Genomic DNA, 27259 nt, shown 5'->3' with positions numbered 1-27259 from the left:
CCGTGGGAAGGAGCTGGCATGGCTGGTCACAGGGACTTGGAGCATCTTGAGGAATGAGTAGGGGAGGTGGCTGGAGGTGAGGGGTAGGGTGCAGGGGTTGGGTTGCATGTGTCAGCCCAACAAGTCTGGACTTTGTCATGAAAGCCTTCAGGACCTGGAGCAGCTGGCTGGAGGGTTGGCTAGAATGACAAGCGGGGACTTCTCCTAAGTACCAGGTGGTCACAACACCAGGACACCAGGTCGCGACACCATGTAACTCTCAAGGCCTCTTCTTCCCCAACTACACCTTGCGTCACATGATTACATACAGGTTTGTAATAGGAATTCTCTACCTACCAGAAAGGAACTCTTGAAGCAATGATTTCCCCATAGCTTAGAATTGATCCCATTTTCTTGGCCTGAAACTTGCTATTTATTTTTCCCGTGGGCTTTCAGGCTCACTCTGGACTCTTAGAAACCATTACCTCAGTTTTGTAACGCTGAACAATGTAAGATCTATAATTTGTAACGTGTGGCCTTGCCAGACTGAATCCTAGAAAGTGTTTCTGAGCAGTGGTTTTCAAACCTGGAGAGTCATCTGAGACAAGTGGTTAAATACATATGGATTTCCAGGCACCATCTCCAGGGCCCAGGAATCTGGATGTTTATTTTGATCCCCAAGTTATTCTGGAATAGGCCGCCTGGCCCTAGCTTCCTGCCCAGTTATTTTGGGTTTCTCTAGTTAAAACTAATTGAAAAGGAGCATACATTTAATGGCTGACTATTCCAGTTAAAGCCTGATTTGTCAGACCTCCTGAACAGGTGTACACGTGGCCACCTCTGTGGTTGACATTTTTCACATTAAGTGAAATGCGCTCCTCTCTGTGTGAGTTGGAAACATCAACTTACTTCATGTCCCACAATGCTTCTCCAACCCCCAATCTCTTCAAAAATGTTTTCTTTTCCCTCCCTCCCTCCTTCCTCCCTTCCTTCCTTCCTTCCTTTCGAGAGAATGCAAGCAGTGGGGGGCTGGAGCCGTGGAGGGAGAGGGAGAGAGAGAATCTCAAATAGACTCCCCACAAGTGTGTGAGCCCGATGACGTGGGGCTCAATCTCACCCCCCTGAGATCATGACCTGAGCCAAAGTCCAGAGCAGATGCTTAACTGAGTCATCTGGGTGTCCCTTCAAAATGTTTTCTGATGGCTATTTTTCTTCCCTTCCCTTCTTATCAGAGGTTTTGCCATCTCACTGGGGAGTCATCAATTGGATGACTTATTTTTTTGTCCTTGGTGCACATGCTGCCTCACTGGAGCAGTTTGAGCGACTGTACGTGCAAGTATACACTGACTGTGCGAAGTGTTATATGCAAGATCATGGAGATCAATAAACAAGGCTGACAGCTCCTGTGTAATCATAACAGTCTGGGCATGTCTGGCATCCTAGAAATGTGCAACATATATACAAACCAAATAAATATTTGACACTAAAGTATCATCAGTTCAGCCACAGGAAAGAAGAGGCTGCCAGACCCAGACAGGGATGAATGGGTGGTCCCACAGAAGCCCGGGAGGTGGCACAGAGCTTGTCACTTTTCCAAGGGTCTTGGAGACGACATAATCCCTTTTGGGGCCTTTTGAATAAATTATGATAACATGTCAGGCTTAAATTTGGATCTTGCTCATCGTGTTTCTATTTTACTCATAGGCATAGAAGCAGGGTCCGAGTTTTCACAAAGGCCCACTGGCCTGGGGGGAGTGGATGGAGGGTGATGACAACATGGCAGAGATCATCCACTTAAGGGAGGGATGGTGGTTAACAGCATCCTTTGTCTGCCCCGGGCCCAACATCCAGCATCTCTGAACAGCTGCATCTGATGATGCTTAGAGACCACTGTACAGACATGGACCAAAATAGGAATCTTGCAAGTGGAAAGCTTCTAGTTCAGTGGCGGTCAAGTGCAAGGACAAGGCCCCTATAGGGCTGTTTGAGAAGCTCTAGCAAATGCGTGTAGGGTGGGGAAGGGAGCATGCATTAAAAAAAAAATTAAAAAAAAAAAGGTTAAGGAACACTGATCTTACCAACTATCTCCCTTACTTTACTGATTGTGAAATCGAGGCCCAAAGAGGGAAAGTAATTTTCCCTCAGAGCTCATTTGTATCAGCGATAGATTTGGAATCAGGGTGTCCTGGCTCCCAGCTCGGTCGCCCCCAGCACAGCATGCCACCTGCGTGCCCCACTGTTATATCAGCTTCCTCCCTGCATCTGTGCGGTGTTTCTCACTCTCTCCTTTCACTCCTGTTACTCTCTTTCATCCTCATCAATACTCCTGTTGGAAACATGGGACAAGTGTCATTCTCCCATTTCACAGTGAGGAAGATGAAGTCCAGGGAGATAAAGGAATGGATAGCTCAGAGGGGAAAAAAAAAAGATTTAGGAATGAATACGGATCTCCGAGTATTCGAGAGCTGGTATCTGGAGGTGGGAGCATCCCCGTCTGCATGTGCCCCGGGGGCGGGTCCAGGACCTGGGAGCGGGACGGCAGGTGGCAAGGTGCTGGAGCCATGTGGGCTTCAGAGTTCAGAACCCAGGTCCCTCACATGTCAGCTGGGGGATCCTGGCAAGACAACCTCTCTGAGCTTCCATTTCCTCCACAGTAAGAGGGGTGATCACAAACGGTCTGTCAACTTCATGGCCAAAAGCAGATGCCCAGTAAATAGAAGGTATCATCAGGGTCTAGAAGTAGGTTTTGGTTCCTCATAAGAAAAAACTTTCTATCAAAGAGAGCAGTCTGTAAATGGAATGTGCTGCCTTGCAGAGGGCTGAGCTGCTTGTCACTGGAAGCATTTAAGAAGAAACTAGAAGACTAGCAGTCAGAGGTCGTATAGAATGGGGAAATTCCACACTTCTACCAGTTCCGAGGTTCTGTAAAGTGATCCAGGATAAACGCAAATGTTTTGTGTTTTTCTCAGTTCTTCAAACATTCTCTTTGCTGCCTTGGAGCCTCTTCGTTCTGTCCAGAATGCTCGTCTTTGCCTATCCATCCCTCAGTCTCAGCAGAACCTCCCTTTCTCAGGGAAGCACTCCCTGCCCAGCCTCCTGTCCCCTGACTTGACAGAACTGCTAACTGCAGTTTCATGGTTCACATAAGGAGCGAGCCAAGAGGGTAACTCCCAGGTTAAGTCACTTTTCACTGGGTTTGGCTAACTGTTAGAAGACTAAAGTCCATCCATAACTCCTAAAACATACCTACCCATGTTTCAAAACAGTGAGATTCTCAAGCAGCTGTTCTATTTGCTTCAGACAACGAGGCTCTGGGACTGCCGAGTCCGTGTTCACTAGCGTGTGTTAGGTTTCTAACATGCGCCAAGCACAGTACTTCCTGCTGGGGGTTCAAAGATCAAACTAAGTCACAAGGCCGTGCTCAAGGAGCACAGTCTGCAGGGAAGACGAATAATCTTGGTACCAACTGGAAAAGCACGTAGCCTACTGTGGGTCCTTGAGGAGGAAGCTCCTGGCCCAAATTGGGGTCCAGCGAAGACGTCTTGGAGGACCTTACACCTGAACACGTCACTGCCTCCCATTCCTGATGATCAAGAGTGTTGTTGCGATCTTACATTTTACTCGGTCAGCGGGTATATCCTTGAGTGGGTAAACCGAGCTCCCGGTGCTGGGTTTTCATGGCCCCTCGATTTCTCTTTCAGAGCTTCCACAGAAGTACAAGACGCCTTCATGACTTACACGGTGTATGATGACGTCATCACCATGAAGCTCATCCAGGAGGCCTGCAAAGTTCTGGGTGAGGATGAAGGGGGCTTGCTTGGGTTTCTCAGGGCTGCCGTGATGAAGTACAACCAGTTTTCATCACCCACAGTAGTTCTGTTAAGTCCCTGCCAACGAGGAGTTAGCAGTCCTGAGACGTTGCTCTGAGAGGAAGGACAGGCTAGGTTCCCGAGAGACTTTGGCCACGTTTTCGTCAACTGATAACTATTTAACCTTGTTCTGTGTGTTTCTGTTTTAAGATCCCTTGTTTCCTATATATTGTTATTAACATTGGACCCGTGGGCAGGAGCCTGTAACTCACACCTGAATGAAGCTTCTCTAACACACATCTCTAGTCTGAAAGGCACATCACACCCTTCTGGGACTTAGGAGCACGAGGCAGCACGTTAGCACTATTCTTGGGCATTTTCAGCGCACAATCACCAACAAAAAAGCACAAAAAATGTAAAAACGTAGCGCGGAATGGATCACAAAAAGGACATTTAATTTACAGTATGAGAAATGAGACAAGAACGCAGAGCACTGCCTCATCTGACCTTAGCTAGAAACGTGTATGTTGGGGGACTCAACGTAGTTGCCGCTCTGCGCCTGCTCCTGAATGACTGCGAATGCTCTGGGTACTGATTTTGGGGTTGTAGGTACATTTTAGTGAGTGGGTCAAATATGGAATCTGCAAATGACGAGAGTCAATGGTACCACGCCTGGTAACTTAAAACAAGGGAAATGTATTCCCTCATAGGACAAGGGTGGGAAGCCTGAAATCAAGGCGTCAGCGAGGCATTACTCCCTCAGATGGCTCTAGGGAAGAGTCCTTCCTCTTGTAGGTTCTGTGGTTCCAGGGCTCCCTGGGGCAGCATAACTCCACTCTCTGCTTTCATCCTCCCAGGCCGTCTTCTCCCCATGTGTCTATGTCTCTATGTCCAAATCTCCCTCTTCTTATAAGGACCCTCATCATATTGGACTTAGAGCCCACCCTAATCCAGTCACCCACCCTTTCCATTTGCATAGCCTTAAGCTTCTTACAGACAAAAACTGTGAGTGTCACTCTGAGTTCCATCATCTGTACCACCACTCTCATGTGTGGCCTTGATAATGACCTTGACAGAAGTTGTAATACCTTTGAAATGGATCATTATGATTCCCTCTGGGTGTCCAGAGGAACAGCATTGGGAATCCCCTTAGGCCAACCACACTCATGTTTATCTGGAAATAGAGATGGTGTGCTTTGTGGGGGTGCTCAGGGCCCTTCCTCCCCATCTGCTCTGCAATGGAATGTCTTCCCATCTATCCAGACATTAAAATGTCACTGGCAGGGTCATAATGGGGGACCCATTGTGGAGGGTCCCACTTACAATGCACCTGTACTTCCAGGATGATTCCTCGCACAGAGGTATCAGCAAGGGATGGTTTATTGTATTAACTTGCTCACTCCCCAGGCCCAGATGGGAAGAGGTTCAGGACAAAGAATACAGTTCTGCCTCTTTCTTTTAATGATTGAGGATAAGTTGTTTACTTGCTTACTGTTTTCTCATTGGTCTATGCGTCAGAGTTATTTCAAGGATTAAATGAGATGATATATGTGAAAATATCAAATGTGCTATCTGGCATAATAATAAGCTCTCAAAATATATTTCTTTCTTTCTCTCCTTCCTTCCTTCCTTCCTTCCTTCCTTCCTTCCTTCCTTCCTTCCTTCCTTCCTTCCTTCCTTCCTCCCTCCCTCCCTCCCTCCCTCCCTCCATATTTCTAAATAAGGTCACATTTGGAAGTTCCAAGTAGACATGGGTTTTGGGGGACACTTCAATCCAGTACACCCTCCTATCCTTTACCTTCCTTCCCACCAGCACGGAGCACACAGTGAGCTGGGTCCCGGAGGGGAAGGAGCCTCTACTGTCCCAGGCTCCAGGGGGCTTGTGCAGGAAGCCAAGAGAGTCCCCTGGTGTTTCCAGGTTCTTTGATGACACCCCTCTTTTGGTCCCAGTTGAACTTCCTTCGCCAGCTCCTACAGGCACTATGGCTTTGGGTCATGTTGAGATGGCATCTAGGGATTACTGCAGGCGGACACTGTGTCAGCACCCTTGCCTGGCACTCAAAACTCTGGCACAGAATTGCTGGAGGTGTGGGCGAGGCTCGGGAGCTCAGGGCCCGCAGGCTGGATCCCGTGCAGCCCACGGGGGCTCAGGCAGCCGGGACTGTGGTTTCTGGCTGTTTTTCATGGAGTCTCTGAGGGCCCAGGAGGTTGGCCTTCCGTCCTCGGGAGCTCCTCCAGGGGTGGTCACAGGTAAAAGCCAGCCCCGGGCACATACTAGTGCCAGTGAACGCACCAGGATGGTTAGTTAGCGCTAAGCCCACAGAGACAGGTGGCTTCTCTAGAATGCAGAAGTGGAAAGTGCTGGTGGTGGGCGAGGCCCTGAGTTTATTTCTCTTTCCTCTGAATATCAGAGAAATTCTCCGATTAAAAAAAAATTGTGCCAGCTTTAACCCCATGCACATGATTTCCCCCTTGTTTCCACATGGCAATTTGACATCTGTGTCTCTTCTTATGTTTCTGGTCGTTTACTGGATGCAGAAAACCTTTCAGGTATCTGCATTGGGGAGAAGCCCCAAGTCTCTGCAAAGCTGGGAGGGGAAAGCTTTTGAGGCTTAGGGAGCTGAGCTCCTGGTCACTTGCCAGCCACACCTCCTAACAGAGCTAGACAAGGTTGTGTCTGACACTGGACATGAGGTACCGGTATGAAACGTTCATTGGCTCCTTCAGCTCCTGGAGCGCAGGATCCGAGAGCAGCAACATGTCCTGGACGCCCTCTAGAGCCAGTGCACAGCCTCGCTCTGCAGCGGTCCTCAGGAGGCAGGCAGACAGAGGAGGGTGACAGACGGGGCTCATGCAGTGTCTCAGGATCACAGCTGAGCCCCCACCGCCCCTCTCCCTTCCCAAGAGGTTCACAGAGAGAGTTTCTGGGAAAAAGACGGGCCAGGGTCTGGGTGGCACCAGTGGCACCTGCGAACCCCACCTCTACCCTGTCTGACCTGTTTAGGGGGCTCCTGGACCCCTGTGCCTCCCCTCAGCTGATGCCGGGGGAAATTTATGTGGCGCCTGGGCTGTCCAGAAGTGGGTAAAGTCAGGATTTCAGGAGGAGTCTGACCCCAGCGTGTATACTTCTCAGGGTGCTCTGCTGCCCGCCCTGGGCTGGGAGCCGGGAGGCCCACCTTCTAGACCCAGCTCACCTCCTAGACAGCAGCTTGCCCGCCCTGCACACAGCCGCTTGTCCACACCAGAGGGAGCCTCTCGGCCCTCTTGCTTAACCCACCCGCCAAAGAGATTATTTTCTTAAACATTGCTTTTTAATATTTTAAAACATGTGATTATGATGTGATATTTGCTTTTCAAACCATGGGGGCAGATGCCGTCCTTATTCTGATTTGCTCGCAGGCGAGGCCTGGCCCTCGTTCAGTCCAGCAGGCCCTGATTCTGAGCGGGGGCCAACCTCAGTGTTCATAGTGGCCGCCTTTCTCCCACCTAAGTCGGGGGAGCATCCAGTTACTTTTCTCCCACAGAAAGAATAAAAATCATGAGGTGGGAGGTGACTCTAGACTTGACCCAAAAAGCTGGAGTTTTGACAGAGCTTAGGAAATAAAAGCACAACAGGGCTTGAACTGGATGGTGGGATGAAGCCCTCCTTCGTTCTTTCCTTGATTTTCTTTCAAGGGGATCCCGGCAGCAGAAGACTGCATCACGCAGGCTCAGTGTGGTTCTGAGCCCTCTGCCAAAGGGCATCTTGTCCACATTCTAGAAGGAGCACCAGGGGTTAGATTCTGCTCTGTTGTGCCAGCTGTGTGACCTTGGGCCAGGGATAGAAATTCATGGAGAGTTGATCTCCTCCCCAAAAAGAAATCATACTGACTTGAAATGGTCATGGGAGGGAAGGAACAAAACAGACGACAAATGTGAGGCACTCGGCAGCGTTCGGGGCCCAAAGTAGGTCGGCAAATGCCGACTGAATCTGAAGGGGAGGCAGGGGCATGTCTCTGGCTGGTGTCTCTGGCTGTTGTCCCTCAAGAGTAGGGCTAAGCTTTGGGGTTTGCCTTCAATGGCTATACTATAACGTCTGGGTCCTCTGAGCAGGGATTGGCAAACCACAGACAGCCCATGGGCCACATCTGGCTCCCTGCCTGTTTTTGTAAATAAAATTTTTTTGGAACTCAGCTGTGCCCATTTGTTCACGTATTGTCTGCGGCTGCTTTTGAGCTCAAGTGGCAGACTGGAGGCATTGCAGCAGAGACCTGGAAAACTGAAAATATCTACTATTTACCCTTTACAAACCCAGTTTGGTCACCTAATGCTCTGGAGAATGGATTTTCTTCAAGATTTTTAAATCTCTTTGTACTTGAGAACTACTAGGGACCAAATTATAGTCAACGCCCACCAAATTCATATGTTGAAGCCCTAACCCCCGATGTGATGGCATTTGGAGATGGGGCGTTGGGGAAGATAATTAGGTTCCATGAGGTCATGAAGGTGAACCTTATGATGGGATTAGTGCCCTTATAGGAAGAGGTCTGACAGCTCTCTCTCTCAGGGAGCATGGGCATGTGAGCTCTCTCTTTCACCCCCAGCCCCCCATGGTGTGAGGACACAGTGAGAAGCCGGGAAGAGAACTCTCTCTAGAACCTGACCACACTAGCACTTTAGTCTTGCACTTCTGGCTTCCCGAATTCTGAATAAATCCATTTCTGTTGTTAAGCCAGCAGTTCCTAGTACGCCACTACAGCGGCCTGAGCAGACAGGTGCAGGAACTTGAGAAAGCTTTTACATCTCCAGAGAGAGCTAGTTCCTGCATCTGACATCACGCCCAGGCCGTTTTGTAGCTCGCCGTGCGGGATCACGAGCCCTGCTGGGGGTGGCAGTACCGTCAGCAGAGAGATGCCTCCCATACCTGTCCCTCATGCTTTCATAGTTCCAAACCAACCGACACATTTAGAAGCACCAACGATTTTATAGACTTTTGTAGATTTTATTGTGTGTGGAGCTTTCTACCAAAAGCCATAGTCTATCACTGTGATTGCTTTCTCTAACTGCTTGTTGCTTCTCCCAGTAACAGCTCTTGGCTTATATCTGAAGGGGTATTTAAGTACGGTGAGTGTGTTTTCAGATAAAAAGTTGGGATGTAGGGCTCCTGGATGGCTCAGTCGGTTAAGCGTCAGCCTTCGGCTGAGGTCATGATCCCGGGGTCCTGGGGATTGAGCCCCACATCGAACTTATTGCTCAGGGGGGAACCTGCTTCTCCCTCTGCCTGCCGCTCCCCCTGCTTGTGCTTGCTCTCCCCCCACCCCCGCGTGTCAAATAAATAAATAAAATCTTTAAAATAAAAAGGTGGGATGCAAAATTGAGTAAATACGTGCATGTGTCTTGGAATCAGGATGGCTCTGGGGAACATGGGCTGTAGGTTTCTCTCTCTCGATATATCCACACACACACACACACACACACACACACACACACACACACACACACTGAAATATATATATTTCGTGGGTCAGAGAGCACATGGCCCTGCCAGAGGGTAGTCCACAGGAAGGACATTTAACTGTTTAACAAAATACACTGGCCAGTTGAGACAAACTCTTCCCTCAGACAAAGAAAGAAGCACGCTCAGTTACCACTAGTCAATGCTTTGCTTTTCAAGTGAGCTCCAGAATGCAATTTCCCTACCTTTAAGCAATTGGGATTTTTCCAGACCACTCTGCCTCTGCATAGCTCTGTGCTTTCAATGAGCATAATTCAGGATGGGACCAGATGGCAGGTTAAGCCTTGCATAAGGAATTGTTCTGCGTATGAATAAGTGCCTACTTAGTGTGTAAGTGGGTTATTAGTGATCTGAAGTGACAAAATGTGAAACAATACACAACAGCCATTTGGCACAGCTGTGTCAGTCTAGACTTCGCTTGCTAAGAAACCAATAGTCAAATGCGTTTCAACAGTTCGCTATCAGCAAATGCCAATAAGCCTTCTCGGCACTTGCCTCTTTTAAAACAAGAGTAACAACGTAAAATTGACAGAGTCCTGAAATCAGGCATTCCGAGGTTGAGCTTTACCATGACCCTCTGAGCTGGGACCAGTAACCCCAGAAAGTGACCACTGGAGGCTGAGGGCTTGAAACTGGCCTATCCCAATCCCCCACCCCCCTCCCCTCTGAAGCCCTCAGTTTGTTTCCCCTCCCCTCCTGCTTTTAAGCTCCTTCTTCCTACTCACAAAATATTTCTCCTACCTATTATCTCATGCCTGGCTTAGGTGATATTATTTGAGAGGGAATATTCTAGATGAATGGCTCTTTCAGATATCGGAAGCTTATTCCTTTGAATACATAAGCCTTGGGTAAAAAAATTACCCATTTTCGATGGAAAATTTTCTAAAATGTACTGCATACACTTCCCTGTCTTGTGGGAGAACACATGCTTCTCTGGGCCCCTCAAGTAGGTCACTATGAGGAATAGCTCTTGTTCCCTGTATCTGGGTGGTGGCAGGTGGGCAGTGTTCTTGGAGGTGCAGTCCTGAGTGAGCCCTGTGCCCAGAAGGCCCAGCACAGGTAGGCTCCCTGGCATTCCTCTGTCTGTCAGCCCTCACTCAGGGTTTAGAAGGTATCCTGTCCCCCCGCCCTGGACAGCCCACCTCCACTCTTTCCAGTCCCTTGAGCCGCCACCCAGGAAGAAGTAAACATTTCCTGGTGATGGCGAAGCACCAGGCTTGTTAAGTCAGAAAATTTGACTTTAGACATCATTGCAATTGAAAAGGTATTTAAAAAGCTCCATACCTCTTCTGGGAAGCCTTGCATCTAGAAAACACGTACTTCCTGACAGCGATTTTCCTGCCAACAAAGAAACCTTCCATTAAGAAAAAAAACAAAAAGCAAAATGAACAAAAAAAAAAAAACCCAAAACACCAAACAACCCTTTTCATAGAATCTCTCCCCCCCTCTCTCTCTCTCTCTCTCTCACGCACACACACACACACACACACACACACACACAGAATTGTATACTCAAGCACTTGTGTCCCTCTCCCAGCTTCAATAATTATTAATATTTCACCAATCTTGTTCTGTCTCTCTGGTCCCTCCACCCTTTCTCTGGTTTTGTTTTTGCTGGAATGTCTTAAAACAAATCTCAGGTTTCCCATAATTTTACCCATAAATATTTCAGTATGAGTCTCTAACAAGATAAAGACATTTTAAAACATAATCATAATGCCTTGATTATACCTAACAAAATTCGTAATATTACAGAGGCCCAGAACCCAGCTGTATCTCAGCTGGCCTTGGATAAATGTGGTCTTTGTGGTCTTTTTATATTAGATTTACTAAGGTCTTTTCAGGACAATCAGCAAAAACTTCTACTTTGACATAATTTCAAACTCACAGGAGGTTTGCAAGAATAGCGCAGAGAATTCCCATATACTTTCCATCCATATTCCCCAAATGTTAGCATTTTACTATATTGGCTCTATCCTTCTCTCTGCATCTATAATTTTTTTTCCCCTGAATTGTTAGTATGTCGCAGATATGACGTCTCGTTAGCCCTAAAAATTCTCTTACATAACTACAGTACGACTACCAAACTCGGGAAATGAACGTGTAGGTAGGGCTTTTACGTAACCTACAGACGTTATTGAGATTTTTCCAGTTGTCCCCGTGACATTCCTTAGAACAAAAGAAAGCCTTGGATCCTGGCAGTTGTCACATCTCTTCCGTCTTCAGACATCTGGAATAGTCCCTGAGTCTTTCTTTGCGTTTTATAACATTGCTATCTTTGGCAGGTTCTGGTCAGCTATTTTGTAGAATGCCCCTCAACTCAGGATTATCTGACATTTCATCTTGATTCAATTCACATTGCGCTTTCTTGGCAGGAAGACCACAGAAGTGATGTTTTGTCCTTCCCAATGCATCATAGCAGGGGGCAAATGATGTCCATTTGTCCCACTGTCCCATTATTGGTGTCAACTTTGGTTGCTTGGTTAAGGAAGGATCTGCCAGGTTTCTCTACCACATCGTTCCTGTCTTTCCCTTGGTAATTAGTCGTTTGTGAGAAGATACTTTGAGACTATGCAAATATCTACTTGCTTCTCAAACTCCTCCCTCCCCAGTTTTAGTACTCATTGGTGATTTTTGCCTGAAACCATAATTACGGTGGTGGCCAAATGGTATATTGTTCCTTTTACATTTATTAGTTGGATTTCTACTGGGAAAGGAAGAATTTTCCCCTCTTTCCCATTTTTTTATTTATATCAATGTGAACCCTTATTATTTTTTTAATAGGTTGTGATGCTTTGCTTTATTTCTTTTGATGCTCAAATTCTCCAAGATTTAGCCAGTGGGAGCCCCTTTCAGGTGGTCCCTTTGTCCTTTTGACACACCATCATTCTTTGATTATTTCTTTACTTTCTGGTATGACTAGATGTTACAGGCTTGTCTTAGCCTTTCCCTGCCCCAGCCCTGAAATCTGCCATTTCTCCAAGGAACATACACACACATCGATCCATTGATTGATCAATCGATCCATCCATCCACCCATCTAAAACCATGATGGGTCTTACTGTCTTACTATGGTAGATTTGCTAATCCACCCCACAGACTTCATTCTGTTCTTTCCCTTTCCATAACTGTAACTTCCTTCTCACACAGTGAGGAACTTGTTCTCCATTATTCACAATATATTTACTTAAATGCTTAATCCTCAAATGTTCAAAAAGTCATTTCAGAATTGCTTACCAACACCATTGTGGGAAGGAAACCTACTAACTACAGTCAAATATTTATTTAAAGTTTTGTTTGTTTGTTTTTGGGTTTAGCCTGAAGACAGAGCGATGTAAATACTATGTTCAACTGTTACTGGGTTAATTTTTTTCCTGGGCAATTAGATGATTCAAAACTGTTCTGTTCAAATACTGTTCTGTTAATCTGTTTCTGTTTGTATTCTATCTCAGGGCTTTCCCTATCCTTATTGACTGCATTTATTTTCTTTATTTTTCGTATATGAGTCATTAACATGATTCCCCAAACCAGAAATGTCCAAAAAGTTAGGCTCAGAACAGTCCCCCACCCTCCACAGTTTTTCGAACCTTTTTACCTCATTCTCAATGCCCTGGAGGTAAGCAATCTCAACAGCCCCTAGTTTATCCTTCTGGTATTTCAATTTGCACAAAATAAGCAGATAAATGCGTATTTCCTTATTTCCCCTGATTTGTTACACAAAAGGTAAAATACTAAGCATACTACAGATTCTCCTTTGCACTACCAAAAAATATGTTAAGGCACCTATGGCTCTTTTAGTTTTCACATTTTCTTGCCATTTCCTATATATCCCCCACTCCCGGTGACTTAGAGAACTCACGGAATCCTAAATTCACAGAGATGACTCTGTGTAACCACACAACACAGGCACTGGTTTTTAAAAAGTCACCTCTGTCCTCTGCTAGACAAGCATTCTCAACCAAGAATCCGAGAAGCAGCCCCAAGCTCAGCACGGATGGAAGCCGCCACACCCAAACCCGAGATTCGTGAATCAAGCAGCCATTAGTCTCTGAGCCAGCCGGCCTTTCCCAAGAACAGACCTGGGTGCCCAGCAACAAAATAACCAGGGTCTGGAACAAGCAGCCTCATGAATTTCTGTAGGTTTACAGATTTAAGAGACAAGTCAAGCACACAGTCTTTCTACATGAGGCTGCCACTGGCACTTTGCTCTACCTTGCTTGGCTCGCAGACAGCCCCGTCCTCCTGAGCGTGGTCTCGCGAGGAGGCGGCCTCTGGGATCTGCGCTTTCCTGCCTGGTAACGGGACGCACCTGCTCAGAACCCCAGCCCGCGGGACGCGCAGCATGGCCCAGCTGTTTTTTCTCAGCTTGAACAAGCTAGATTAAGCAGGAGCGGAGGGGGGAAGGGGGAAAGAGGAAAGAACGATTCCACACCTGTGCCTGTGCTTCTCCGTTCTTCTCCCAGGGACTCAGAAGCAATGGAAAGGACTTGAGTGGAATTTATTTCAGTTCTTTGGGGCTTAGCAGGTGGCTCTTGATTGCTCTTATGGACAAGTCTGCCTGCATCCCGTTCGGGATGGACCCACATGCAGGAACCCAATAGAAGCAATTCACGCGGGCCCTTCCCACCTTCCACCCTGCTGTCCCAAGCTTTGTCTAGATTCAAAAGACCCGGCTAATATATTTTTGGAATGTTTGTATAACTCATCTCTGATAAGACCAGACCAACTCGGAACAGGATTCTATCCAGCTCAGATTACAAAACAGTTATCTGCCCAAAAGTCTGGGTGTGAACAAGGAGCCATAGGGAATCTGCTTCTCTGACCTTCTCAGGGAGCAAGTAGAGGCTGGGAAGCATCCAGACCTCCTCAGATCCCCTGCACCCCCTGCAGGAATTGTTCTTAGATAGCTCCAGAGACCTGGAAAGCCCCTTGCTGTGAATTCCAGATCCAGCCAGAGCATCACAGGGCCCTTCAAGGATCTAGCCAGGGATCGTGGTGATTGTGAATTCCGCAGGTCTCCCGTGAACCTGGGCATTCCAGACCTTGTCCCAGCCCCCAAGACCTACCAGGGTCACCACACTGCAGTCAATAAGAGAATGTTCTCTCACAGACGTGCCAGACCACTAGCATCAAGGAAGGCCCTATCTCTTGTGTCAGTGATGACAACCCATATGCAGTCCTCATCCTGGAGGACACCTCTTGTTTCGTTGCTTCTCCCAAGACTGTGGGATGTGGTATAGAAATCACCGAATTTAGGATGCCTGGGTGGCTCAGTCAGTTAAGCGTCTGCCTTTAGCTCAGGTCATGATCCCAGGGTCCTGGGATAGAGTTCCCCATCAGACTCCTTGCTTCTCCCTCTCCCTCTGCCTGCCACTCTCCCTGCTTGTGCACTCTCTCTGTCAAATAAATAAATAAAATCTTAAAAAAAAAAAAAAAGAAATCACCAAATTTAGAGTTAGACCCTCTGCCTCTGATTTGGGTCAATTCACAAAGATGACTCTCAGTTTCAAAAAGGGGACACCTCACCTGTAAGAAAGGGGACATGATAATAAGATTAGCTAGCTTACAAGGTTTTGGCAAGCACCGAGCAAAATAATTGGTGGTTTTGATTAATGAGTGTTTAATGACTAATGACTATTTCAGGAACGATAAAATATTCTTTAAAAAAGACTTCTGCCTCTATACAGCAAACAATCACTTCTGTCTATTGCAACAGTGCAGAGAGTGGCAGCAGCCCCAGCGAAGGGCACAAATCCACCCCTGGGTATTTATCAAGCACCTACTTTGTGTCTAGCACAGAAAATGTGTAGAATGAAGTCACGGCCCCTCAGAATTATCACACAGTTGGAAAGAAAAGAAAACGCAGCACTTAGGAAGAGTACTCAGTGTGGCGTGGGATATTCAGAGAAATCTTTATGGAGGATGCGATGTGCAAAGTACACCCCACAGGGAAACCTGGACGGGGAGAGGACGAGAGGAAAAGGGCAAGTCCTTGCAAGCATGTGGCATCACCAAGTTAAGTTTGTCAGTATTGCTTCTTAGTTGCGGTACTAGTTCTTTCTCAGAGATAGTTTTTTATTTCATTTAAAGGCCTTTGTATTTAAAGATGTCTAGAGGTGGGAGGGGAGATTAGAGGGCCATACACTGCCCTGCCCGGAGTGAACCTGGTCTGGGCACCAGATTCAGCCAGCATAGGGATACGACAGCTTCCCCTCCCCTTCTGCACCGTAGAGGACTTTACACTGTGGGGACCACAGAAAAGATTGGGGTGGGTTAGGAGAAATTCACGTTCAGCGGCCAGGGCTGCCCTGGCCTCCACACACCATGCCAGAGATGTTATTGTTGGCTTTTTACTCATGAGGAAAGTGAAACCTTTGGGAGTCGCTCAGTAACGTATCACACTTGAACTCTTTGGAGATCAGGGAAGACCACCCGAGTGAGAACGCACACTTTGCAGGTGCTTTTATTTGGGGTGTGCTTCGTGTTCCACAGGTGTGTCCATGGAAGCCATTCTGAAACTCTTTGGAGAATACTTCTTTAAATTCTGTAAGATGTCTGGCTATGACAGGATGTTACGGACACTGGGAGGAAACCTCACGGAGTTTATTGAAAACCTGGACGCCCTCCACAGTTACCTCGCACTATCTTATCAGGTAAGGCCGTCTGAGGCCGGTCTTGGTGGCTCTGAGGGGAAGCAAATGCCTGGGGCCTCCCTCCCCCAAGAGGAGCACAGGTGCAGGGGCCAGGCGGAATCCTTGGTACGCGGTGTCAGGGCTTCTCTGAGGCAAGAAATGGACAATGAATGCCTGTAGCCACTTTTATAGGCAGGCCGGCCACAGTCCAGGAAGGACAAGCTGAAGAGGTCGGCTTTGTGACAGAGGATGGCCTATTCCGATAGTCGCTGGTGTGGCTTTGGAACGAATCTGGAAGATTGATCACAGAGGGAACAAAGGCTCGGGAACAAGCAGGTTTCAGTGGGTTTGCAAAATCGCTCCTCAGGTTTCCTGGCCTGGATGGAGCTGATAAATAGCTTCTGCAGCCACATTCATCTCTTCACGTATCAGAAGGAAGGACTTGACAGGGCCGAGAGCCAGAGTCGGAAACCATCCCGCGCTGAGTAACCCGCAGGGTGACCCCTTGAGGTGTTAAGAACCCAATTTCCCTATTGGGATATCTCCTCCTGGAGCTCTTTCCTTGGTTTCCTTGCTTGGAGGCATCGTTGGAAATTCAAAAGCCTAGACTTCCTTTTCTTTTTTAGAAAAGGAAATGCTTCATTAAAAAGGCAAAATGGCACTTACCCATTTTTTGATAACAGTTTATTTTATATAAAATTGTTTATATTTAGTTTTAGGACTCTTTGTAGTTTACGAAGTTCTTTCTTCCCTATTTTTATATTTAATGCTCATAACCGCCCTTGGGGCGTTGTCATGAGGACAAAGTGGGAACATATACATATATGCTTAGGTGCCTGCTCAACGGTAATGCACCCTTATGCGTGTTCCATGGGAAAATGATGATTTTCTGTTTTTCACCTAAGGATAAGAAGCTTGGAAACCTTAACTGACTTCAAGTAGGATGAGTAGGTTTGTCTGTCCTGTCATGATCATGTGAACTACCCAAGGACAGAGGGAATAGAAAGAGCCCTGGCTATGGGGTCAGATGGGCCTTCCACGCTGTCTGGCCGGCTTACTAGCTGTGTGGTGCCCTCTCTGGACCTCCAGTTTTTCACTTATTCATTTAATAAATATGTATTGAGCATCTACTTGGTGCCAAGCCCTTTGTTTAGGAGTTGGGCAAACACAGAGACAAAAAGGAATAAATAGGAAAAAAAGTCCTGTCTCATATTATTGTGTGTGTTACAAGAGATCGATGTGGAAATCCCCAGCATCATGACCAGTCTAGAAAACGCATTTCATAAATCATAATAACTCCCTTCTTTTCCCTGCTCTCTGTTCAATATGGCCGGTTTAAAAATGACTGTAATTCATATGGCAACTTCCTTTAAAATTTCTTAGCTAAAGTACTGCAATTAGGATACAAAGAAATAGAGCTGAGCCCCTTTAATAATCTCCCATAAGATTTTTTAATATAGCATCTTTCATCTGAAAATACTTCAAGTCACAGTTCTGGAGGATGTTAATGTTCTCCCATTCATTCATTAAACCAAAAAAAAAAAAAGTAATATCTTTTATGCTCCAGATACTATATTACTGACGCTCTATATCTCTGTATCACCATATTACTGCTGCTCTAATGAATAAGGGTGAATGGGATTGAGGGTGTGAAGTCCCAGCTCATTGTTTGTACACCCAACTCCCACTACCTTTCCTCTGCGGTAGTCATCTATCATTCCTTCATATGCCAAAACCAATGCTAAAGAATAGAGCTTCTCGGGGACGCCTGGGTGGCTCAGTCAATTAAATGTCTGACTCTTGATTTTGGCTCAGGTCATGATCTCGGGGTCGTGAGGTTGAGCCCTGCATCAGGTTCAGTGCTCAAGGGGGCGTCTGCTTGAGATTCTCTCTTTCCCTCTCCCTGTGCCCCTTCCCCCACTTTCTCTCTCTCTCTCTCTCAAAATAAATAAAATCTTAAAAAAAAGAATAGAACTTCTCAGGGTGTAAGGGAGGATATTTTGCACATGATGAGGTGAATAAAATATATAAATGTTATACTATGCAAGCTGTAATAAGATACACACAGTGATACCTGATAGCTATAGAGCTTTATACTGGGCAGAACATTATAGAGTGTCTCTCCAGCAAAAGTAAAATAAGAAAATGCTCGCTTTTCTTTATGTCTGCCTTAGTAATCTGTCAATGCCTTAAGGCATACATTTCTGATTATAGCTGTGCCTTTTATCTTGTTTCTTTACCTAACTTTCATTGGATGCTAATTACAAGGCAGATGTTGGGCTAAGCAATCTATAAACACTGAATTATTCTCCTTACACCCCTAAGATTAGGTATTCTTATTTTTTCTCATGATATAGATGAAAAAACAGGTCCAGAAAGATCAAATAATCACCCCAAGTTGCCAGGTCGTGGTGGCTGAGCCAGGACGCAACCCCATGTATGCCTGTCTCCCAAAGACCATGATCTGGTCTATTTCCCATTATTTTCTCTTTGCCCTGATTCTCTATGTTCATAAAACCCTATTTTAATCAAGAAATAAAAGTATAATCTTACTATTTAGAGAGTTGGATAGACTGGCCAGAAGAATTAAAAGCACAGACTTTGAGAAGTGTCTTTGGGAAGTGGCTTAGGCTGGGGGTGAGGAGTGAGGGTGGAGGTGGAAGCAAGAGGGTGTGAATTTTCATTTAAGCCCTTCTGGATTCTGATCTATCTATCATCTATCTATCTATCTATCTATCTATCTATCTATCTATCTATCTATCTATTTTTTTTCCCCCTTAAAGAAACTCATTTTAACTAGAAACCTTCCCACCATAGAAGAAAGCAAAGATCTTGGTAGGAACCCACCTCACTAAATCTCTTCCCTCACTCAGACCACAAGCCGTAAGCCTGAGCGCTGAGCTGCCTACTAATCACGGTGGGGAAGGGGCAGAGGTGGTTTCTGTCAGGGACTCCCCCAGGCAAAGTCTTCATCCTTATTTCTTGACATCCATCCACCATGAGATGGTGCATACTTGAATGTCAACATTTGTTCCCAGAGAAAGATGATCCCTTCTGATGTACCTTGATTTTCCAAATGTGCAATGTTACTTCGCAGACAGCAGTTTACTTCCAGGACAAGAAATGAACTCTTCTCCAAATTGCTCTGAGCTCCTGATCTTTCTGAGGGTGAAGACGCCCATCACTTGATCACAGGCCAAGCAGCTGGCCCCGCCTTGGAGTGGGGTAGAAGCGGCACGCGTGGTAGGAAGGCTCACTGGGGTCCAAACACTGTTCCACCCTTACTTTAGCCTTGACACCACTGAGCCTGTTTCTTCCTTTTTAAAAAGGAGAGAATACTTGCCACATAGAGTGGGTTAGGGAATTAGGGATAATATCGAATTCCTGATATATAGGGGCCAAAACCATGGTGGATTTTGTGTGATTGGAGACGGGCTGGAAATATAGTTTTCTGTGCTGTAATGGGTAAGTACTGTTGTGGCACAAAGCCTCAAAAGCATAATTTAAACTACTTGTGTTCACTGGGAGAAACATGTCATGTCTTTTGATTAGGAGATGAACGCACCATCGTTCCGCGTGGAGAAAGGAGCAGATGGGAAAATGCTTCTCCATTACTACTCTGATAGGAGCGGTCTGTGCCACATCGTACCAGGTATGAGAATAGCTTAACCCGTAGCACGGTTATGAGGTGTCTGGAGGTGGTCTCCCCACAAATTCTCTGGGATGGCTAATAGCCAGCCCAGCTCTTCCATAATCTTTGCCATCTTGATCATTACTCCCAAAGTCTTTGGGCCATTAAAGTAAGTTCCCAAAGTGCCAAAAGAAGGAATAATTTCCATTTTTATTTCAACATTTTAAACTACGTGAGTATTTACGTCTGCATATATTATTTCGTATCAATCTTTCTTTGTGTATTCAGCATTATGGAGAAAGCATCCTTCCATGTTTTCACGTGGTCTTTGAAACCTATTTTCAATGGCTGAGTGATGATATTCCATATTGTAATTAACGAGTCCCCTATTGTTGAATTTTTAGTTGATGTGACTCTTCTGCTATTGCGGTGGTGAACATCTTCCTGCATGACTTTCCCATGCTTATATTATAACCCTAGGATAGATTTCTAGAGCACCTCTTTTCAAAACATGATCCTTAATGTTTTTACAACTAAATTTTGTTTACATTATTTCTAGAGTTTGTTTCATGAGTTAAATTCCTTTCTGAAATAAACAAAAAATGAACAGATGCTGAACTAGAAATTAGAGTGGCAGGGCTATATTTGGTATCCAGACAGATATACCTTAAACCTCTACCTAGAAGTTATTTTATTTTTAATTTTATTAATCTATCATCTGCTGCCTGTCTTGAGGCAGGGCCTGGGCTTAGTGAACTCTGGGATATCCCTCTGAAGTCCTATAACTTGATTATTTTATAACTTTTGCTGACAAAATTGCCTCTTGCCAAACCTCACCATACAGTGTCCTTCTGCTGTAGGTATCATTGAGGCTGTGGCCAAAGACTTCTTTGACACTGATGTGACCATGGATATCCTGGACATGAGTAAGGAAGAGGAGAGGACAGGAAAGAAGGAGCATGTTGTGTTTCTGGTTGTGCAGAAGTCTCACAGACAGATGAGAGGGGCCAAACCAAACAGGTTACAAGACAATCAGGACATCCAGAGAGACCAAGAGGTACTGGGTTTGCTATGTCTTCAGAAAGCACAGACCCTCCTAGTGGAGCTCCCAGTCACAGAACAATCTATGCAAAGGGCAGAACCAAATGGGCTCTTTAAGGCAGAGTTTCTCAATCTCAACACTATTGACATTTTGGGCCAGATAATGCCTTGTCATGACGGGCTGCCTTGTGCATGTTAGGCAGCATTGCTAGTTTACCTCCTCGATGCAAGCAGCACCCTGCTCCCCGACTCCTTAGTGGTGGCAATCGAAAATGTCTCCAGGGATCGTGAAGTGTCTCCAGGGCAGGGTAGGGACAGAATCACTCCTGGTTGAGAACTGCTGGGTTAAGAAAATTCGGATAAACACTGGGAAGTTTTCAGGGATGAACTTTAGCCTGGAACATTTCCACCTCTAAAAACACCACTACGAAGGCCAGACATGCGGATTCGGTGGCTTATTTTGCAATCCTTCTAAAATAAATTGACCTTTCAAGTCCTTAGCTCCCACCTCCACAGAAGGGGCCAGTTACGCGTCTGGAGTCGACCCCTGATCCTGTGATTGGCCGCCTCAATTGCAACTTAGGGGGCGAACACTGGCTACTTAGGTACCACATGTATTGGGCGCACAGCTCTCCACACGGCTTATACAGATACCCAGATAATTCTGTGATTCCTGGAGCACACAGTGCTTATACCTTAGAGCATTCACAGCCCCCTCCGAATCTGTTCGCTACAGAATCTTCAACCACAAGAAGAGAAGATGTTTATGTGTAGTTTTTCTGCCAGCCCTATCTTGAGATTTGTAAAAAGTCCTTGCTGCCTTTGGCAGAGAAACAACATGAGGATTGACTAGATAAAAATCTTGGGGATAACAAAGTCTTGCTAAAATTGACCCTGCAAGGCCTTGCTGTTTCTCTGGTCCCAATTACAGCAAATGAGGCTTGTGCCTCTCCAGTCACATGACCAGTCACATGACCAGACACACATGCTTCTCTCCCTGCCATCTGCAGGCCCTGGAGGCAGCTTTCCTTAGGATGAAAGAGAAATATTTGAGTGTCTCTGTTTGTCCTGTGAAGAAATCACACTGGGAAATTGTGAGAAGTATAGTCATGTTTGGAAAAGGTAAGTGGGCTGTCCTGACCTTGGCTCTCAGAACAGAGTAATTGCTTGGTTTACACGAATGGGCAGAGTCTTCTATGATTATGATGTCACTGATTTCTGCAGAGCTTGGCTTTGGCAGGCGTGATTTTTAACTTTAAAACATCAGACTCTAACTTGCCTTCCTTCACCCCTTTCCTTTGTGCTGGGTGACACAGAGACCAGTCTCCCCAGTCATCAGGGAAAGCCACTGGAGAGAGGATGGGCATCAGTCCCAGTTGGTGACTGTGTTGAAAGGAAGGAGGATGAGTATGACGCATTTTCAAGAACAATGAGTTTTCTGTAGCTTCTCAGGCCGTCGGGACCGGGATGCATTTCTGGCCTAGAAGTCTGCAGTTAATAACCATGGTGTCCAGTAGTGCAAAGGACACTGGATCAGGAGCCAAGAAAGCAGATTTCTGGCTCTGTCCCTGAGGAGCTGTATGGCCCTGACCAGGGTCCTCCATCTCCCCCGTGAAAAATGAAGGCATCAGGCTCTGAAGGTGCCCTCGTTGACACTGAGCCCGTCTCCTGATCAGCACTAATGACTGAGCCAGAATGAGAGCCCCACCCCACTGGGAGCCTGGAGCTAGAGCCCTCCCCATCATGCCCCACGGGTCATGGTGACATGCATCTGGGAGGAGGTCTGCCGGGCTCAAAAGGCTGCATTTTGAGTCCCTCAAGCCATGGCAAGCGAGTCAAACATGCAATTGACATCCTTTGTCTGGGAGATTTTCATATCAAAAAGGCTCCATTTCGAATCTCTACCTCCTGCCAAATAGGGCTGTTGGTTAAATTTTCATGTGCCACCCAAAACTGTCAGTCTAAAAAGCTCCATGGCAAATGTCCCTGACGCTGGGCCGGGCACACACGCTCTGCTCTGCTAGCTCATTGTCTGGCTGTCACCGTTTCAATGCCGGCTCTGTTTTCATGGCGAGACATACTCAATTGGCCCAGAAACTCTTCAGCGGCGGGCAGAAACTTGGCAGGGGGTAAGGGGGGGAAGCTTCTCAACCCAGTAGCAAGTTTTCTGTTTGTTTTAATTTGGAAGAATTGCTGTGGCCATCTGGAGACGCTGAGGGAGCCTGTGATAGAGAGTGGGGACAGCTCTTTGCCCATGAAACATTTAAGACACTATCCCGAGCTCTGCTCTGTGCCAGGTTGGTGGTGTGAGCTGCCTGCTAACAGAACTCTCTTTCTCTACATCCAGGGCATCTCGTGAACAACTTTGTGCCAGTTTATCCCGAGCGGCTCTGGATTGAACAGAAGACGTTCTGCAATGCTTTTCCTTTTCACATTGTGTTTGATGAATCAGTAAGAGGCCCTTTCCTTCTGTGGCTTGGATGAGGGATAAAGTGGGAAGGGAGTATGTTGTACAGTTTTTCATGGCTGGTGGGGACTTTCAAGTCCTTGAGGGGTCCCCAGGGTTTGAGAGACAAGGATTTAGCTTGGCATGACCACTGACTTCTTTTTCATTTGGGCATCCTCCAGAAACCAGAATGCAGAATCTTCTTCATACATATGGGTGGGGTGCCGCACCAAGGGGTCTAGACTAGGGAGTGCATGGGAAGGTTTGTGATTAGAGAAGAAGGAAGTGACACCAAAGTTCATGACACCAAGAGATGGGAGAACATAGTCAGTAATGACAGAGTGAAATTTTAGATGTGACTCCTTGCCGTCCTTGTGGCCACCGTGGATGTCTCAATCCCACCAAGCTTCTCCTTCTGCATCTTGAAAGCAGGGGCGAGGTCTGTGCCAACTCATGCCACTGTTTTGTGGGAGTTGTGAGAAGGACCATTAATGGAAAACGTTTGGTCGTTATCGATTTCCTTAGATGATACTATGTCAATTGAATTGATTATGAGCTCATTTAAAAAGCAATTAGGGAAAATAAATTTGGTCAAAAATATCAGTTAAAATGGCTTCAGGTAATTGAGATTTCCTCTGATATTTCTCTAAATGCAGAGACGTGTTTGAACTGTCACCTGGCAGTTGACTGCTGGAGAAGGGTTCTATGACATTTACTCATTTGAGGGGCATCTCTGCTTGCAAATATTGATCTAATTGGGGAAATCAAACACTCCTATAAGAAACAAGCAGGGAATTCTAAAGCAATGTACTTTGGCATTTCCCCGGTGCCAGAGGATATTATTATTGCTACCATTAATGTTTTAAATTCTGATGTATTTGAAAACTCCTTTTTCTTTTCAAGTTTTGGGCATAGAATAACAGAAAATTTAAAGATAGGTATTCTATAACGTGAAGTTGATTTCTGTAGCCTAACAGACAGCCCACAGTTAGTGACGCTAAGCATCCTGGGGCAGCTTGTACAGACACTGGACATTTTACGTACAGGATACTCATTGGGCTTCTACCTTCCGTGTGTTCTCTGGAGATAGCAGGGAAAGCTGTCTCCTCACCTCTGTGACGGACTCCTTCACCCAGGCCTGGGTGTCAGATCTAAGCTACAGAATTTGCTAGTTTCTTTATTAATGAATTCTAAAGGGAGGGAAGGGGGAGAGAGTCAAAGAGAGAGAGAGAGAGAAAGAGACAGAGACTGAGAAATCCCAGAGTTAGAGAAGAACTGTTAGCTCAATTGAGCCTTTTAAACTCTGTTTCTTGCTAGTCAGAGATGTGCTTTTGAGAACTGCATACTATCCTTTTCTCTTTGAGAGATTAGCTGCAGGTTTTATTTTTAAAGTAATATTTATTATTTCTACAGTGTCTTTTCCATCACCAACCCCTTCTCCCCCTTAGTGAGTCACAGAGCATGCAGGTATTTCCAGGGGAGAGTGTATGGTGCAGTTTGCTTTCTGTGTCCTGGTCTTACATCTGTCTTCTGTGGGTAGCTGAGGGTCAAGCAAGCTGGAGTGAATATTCAGAAGTATGTCCCAGGACTCCAAACCCAGAAGATTCGATTAGATGAGTATTTCTCCATCATTCATCCCCAAGTTACCTTCAACATTTTCAGCATCCGCAAATTTATCAACAGCCAATTTGTCCTGAAGGCACGAAGAGAAAGGATGCCTGAGGCATGGAAAAGTCAGCCCGCACTCAAACTCCGAGGTAAGGAACTCACCCCTTCCCCATTGCTCTCTGCCATTTGGGCTGTGGCTCAAAAAGGGACCAGGCGGAGCTTTCCAGTTTTCTCAAAAAAGTTGGGTAGAAGGTGGGAGGTTGCCCCTGGAGAGTTGGTGAGAAGCTTTAAAGCCCAGAGTGCACCCAGATGGTGGTGCTGGGGTGGCCACTGAGGAACGGATGCAGACAGAATTAAGGCAGAAGTTGGCGATTGGATGTCGGGGTTGCGAAAGCGAGGGAATATTGAGGATAATGATTAGTTTTTTTGCTAGGGTAACTGGGTGATAAAGGTGTAACTAGCTGAGAAAAGACATGATGTGAACTCCTTGGGGGGAGGGACTTGGCCAGTTTTTGAGTCACTGCTGTCTCCTCAATGCCTGGAATGGTGTGCTGGGCTCATAGCAGGGGCTAGGTACACGTGCGAGGGAATGAACAGATCCCCAGAGGGGACTAAAGGTGGGTTCGGTTGCAGACAACCATGTGTAAATATTGATGAGTAATTGGAAACATCACTGTTGTTGGGAGTAGAAATTGTCACAATCATTTTAGAGGGCATTTTAGCAATATGCATCAAAAACGTTAAAAATGAGCATATTCTTTGTCTCAGTAATTCCATTTCCAAGATTATATCCTTAACAAAATAGCCATGATTATACACATTGACTTACCTTAAGCTTGGCCATTGCCATGTTGTTTATAATTATATAATCAATGCTTACATACAATAGGGTAAAATCAATGTAGCCAGCAAAAAAGTATGCTGCTTATCTATATTTATGCAATTTATATAGATTTATATAAATTTTAAGAGAAAAATTCAGATTACAAAAAGAAGATGGCAGATAACCCCAGTTTTTAGTAATTATCTGAGTGGTGTGATTATGGGTGACTTTTATTATTTTCTTCAACTATTTTCATTCTGCGCAATGCATGCGTACTTCTTTTTTAATAAAATAATAACATATTTTTAAGGAAATATGTACCTTGAGTCCAAGAAGCAGGGTTTCTTTGGAAATTCAGATTCATTGTCGGCATGATGTAGGATGGCCTTGCGGGAGGATACCAAGACAGAACTCTGGAGAGCACCAGCGTTGAAGGACTAAGAAAAAAAAAAAAAAACCTAAAGGAAAAATTGAAAGAAGTCAGGGGAATCTGAGAGAGAAAGCAGTGTCAGGGAAGTTTCTGGAAGTGAGATTTCAGGGAGGGGGGTTTCTGCATAACACCACCCAACAGCAGGAGGGCTCAGGAAGGGGAGAGACAGACTCGTGTTGGAACCAGTGGTTTGGAAGTCATGGACCGGCCTCCTCCGGGTCAATAAAGGCTCTGTGAGGCAGGGAGGGTGATTAGGTGGAGACGGGAAGTATAGACAGAGTGCTCAAGAAATGTGGCTGAAAGGGCAGGTGTAAGACCGTGCAGGGGATTAAAGGGCATATTGTGTGGGTGACGATCTGGTGAGCTGTAGGGCCCGTTGGTGACGTGCTGTGTTGTCGCACTTCTTTCCGTGATGGAAGGCCAGATGATCTGGATGGAGTCCGTGGGCTGCATGATATACATGTGCTCCCCGAAGCTCCGCAGCCTGCAGGAGCTGGAAGAGCGCAAGATGCACCTGTCTGACATCGCCCCCCATGACACCACCAGGGATCTCATCCTCCTGAACCAGCAGCGACTGGCGGAGATCGAGCTGTCCAACCAGCTGGAGAGGAAGAAGGAGGAGCTGCGGGTCCTCTCCAAGCACTTGGCCATAGAAAAGAAGAAAACAGAGACCCTGCTTTATGCCATGCTGCCCGAGCACGTGGCCAACCAGCTGAAGGAGGGCAAAAAGGTCGCCGCAGGTAGAGCGTTCCCTTCTCTTCATGGGGACCTCTGGGCAAGAGGCAGTGAGCCTCAGCGGGTAGGGCACAGGCTCGGAAACCAGACAGATCTAGGTTTGAATTCTGGCTCCGTCGCTTGTTAGCGACATGACCCTGGGCTGGTTACATAAGCTGTGTGTCCTCAGTGTTCTCCTCCCAGCATTAGGAACAACAGAAAGAATACAAGAGTGAAATATGGATTAAATACAAATGCCTGTCAACTATGAAGAGAGAATGGTAGGCCAGAAGCCCAAGGAAGAGGAAGTTACATGAATGGGAGATTATTACCAGAGGTATAAATAAAACAGAAAGCACATTCAGGAATATATTCATTCAGTCATCCAACAAATATTTACTGAGCATCTACTATGTGCCAGGCCCTGCTCTAGGCCCTGGGGATACTGCAGAGACCGAAACGGTCTCTCATCTCATGGAGCTTATAGTCCAATGGGGAAGACAGGCAATAAGCAAATAACCCCATATAAAATAGGCCATGTGAGGCATGTGGGCTTGGGGGCAGCAGGAAGTCTAAAAGGGTAGAGTCTCAGGACAGTTATTTTAGATAGAGTGGTGAAGGAAGTTCTCATTGCGGTGGTTACACGTGAGAT

General features: G+C 46.1%; 1 protein-coding gene across 1 annotated transcript in view; it reads left to right on the top strand.

Moving 5' to 3' along the window:
* Positions 1 to 27259, top strand: part of LOC123791794 (guanylate cyclase soluble subunit beta-2-like) — a 71051-nt gene that overhangs the window by 24824 nt on the left and 18968 nt on the right. The window contains exons 3-10 of the mRNA XM_087864911.1: positions 3681 to 3775; positions 15775 to 15935; positions 19467 to 19566; positions 20406 to 20602; positions 21597 to 21708; positions 22934 to 23037; positions 24573 to 24789; positions 26313 to 26633. Coding sequence (XP_087721037.1) covers positions 3681 to 3775; positions 15775 to 15935; positions 19467 to 19566; positions 20406 to 20602; positions 21597 to 21708; positions 22934 to 23037; positions 24573 to 24789; positions 26313 to 26633 — 1307 coding nt within the window. The remainder of the gene's footprint in view (positions 1 to 3680; positions 3776 to 15774; positions 15936 to 19466; positions 19567 to 20405; positions 20603 to 21596; positions 21709 to 22933; positions 23038 to 24572; positions 24790 to 26312; positions 26634 to 27259) is intronic.

Source organism: Ursus americanus, chromosome 10 (assembly GCF_024610735.1).
Source record: "Ursus americanus isolate L20-20 chromosome 10, mUrsAme1.1.p, whole genome shotgun sequence".
Taxonomy (NCBI): Eukaryota; Metazoa; Chordata; class Mammalia; order Carnivora; family Ursidae; genus Ursus; species Ursus americanus.
The sequence above is the reverse complement of the archived record's forward strand: the minus strand, read 5'-3'. Positions and strand labels throughout refer to the sequence as shown.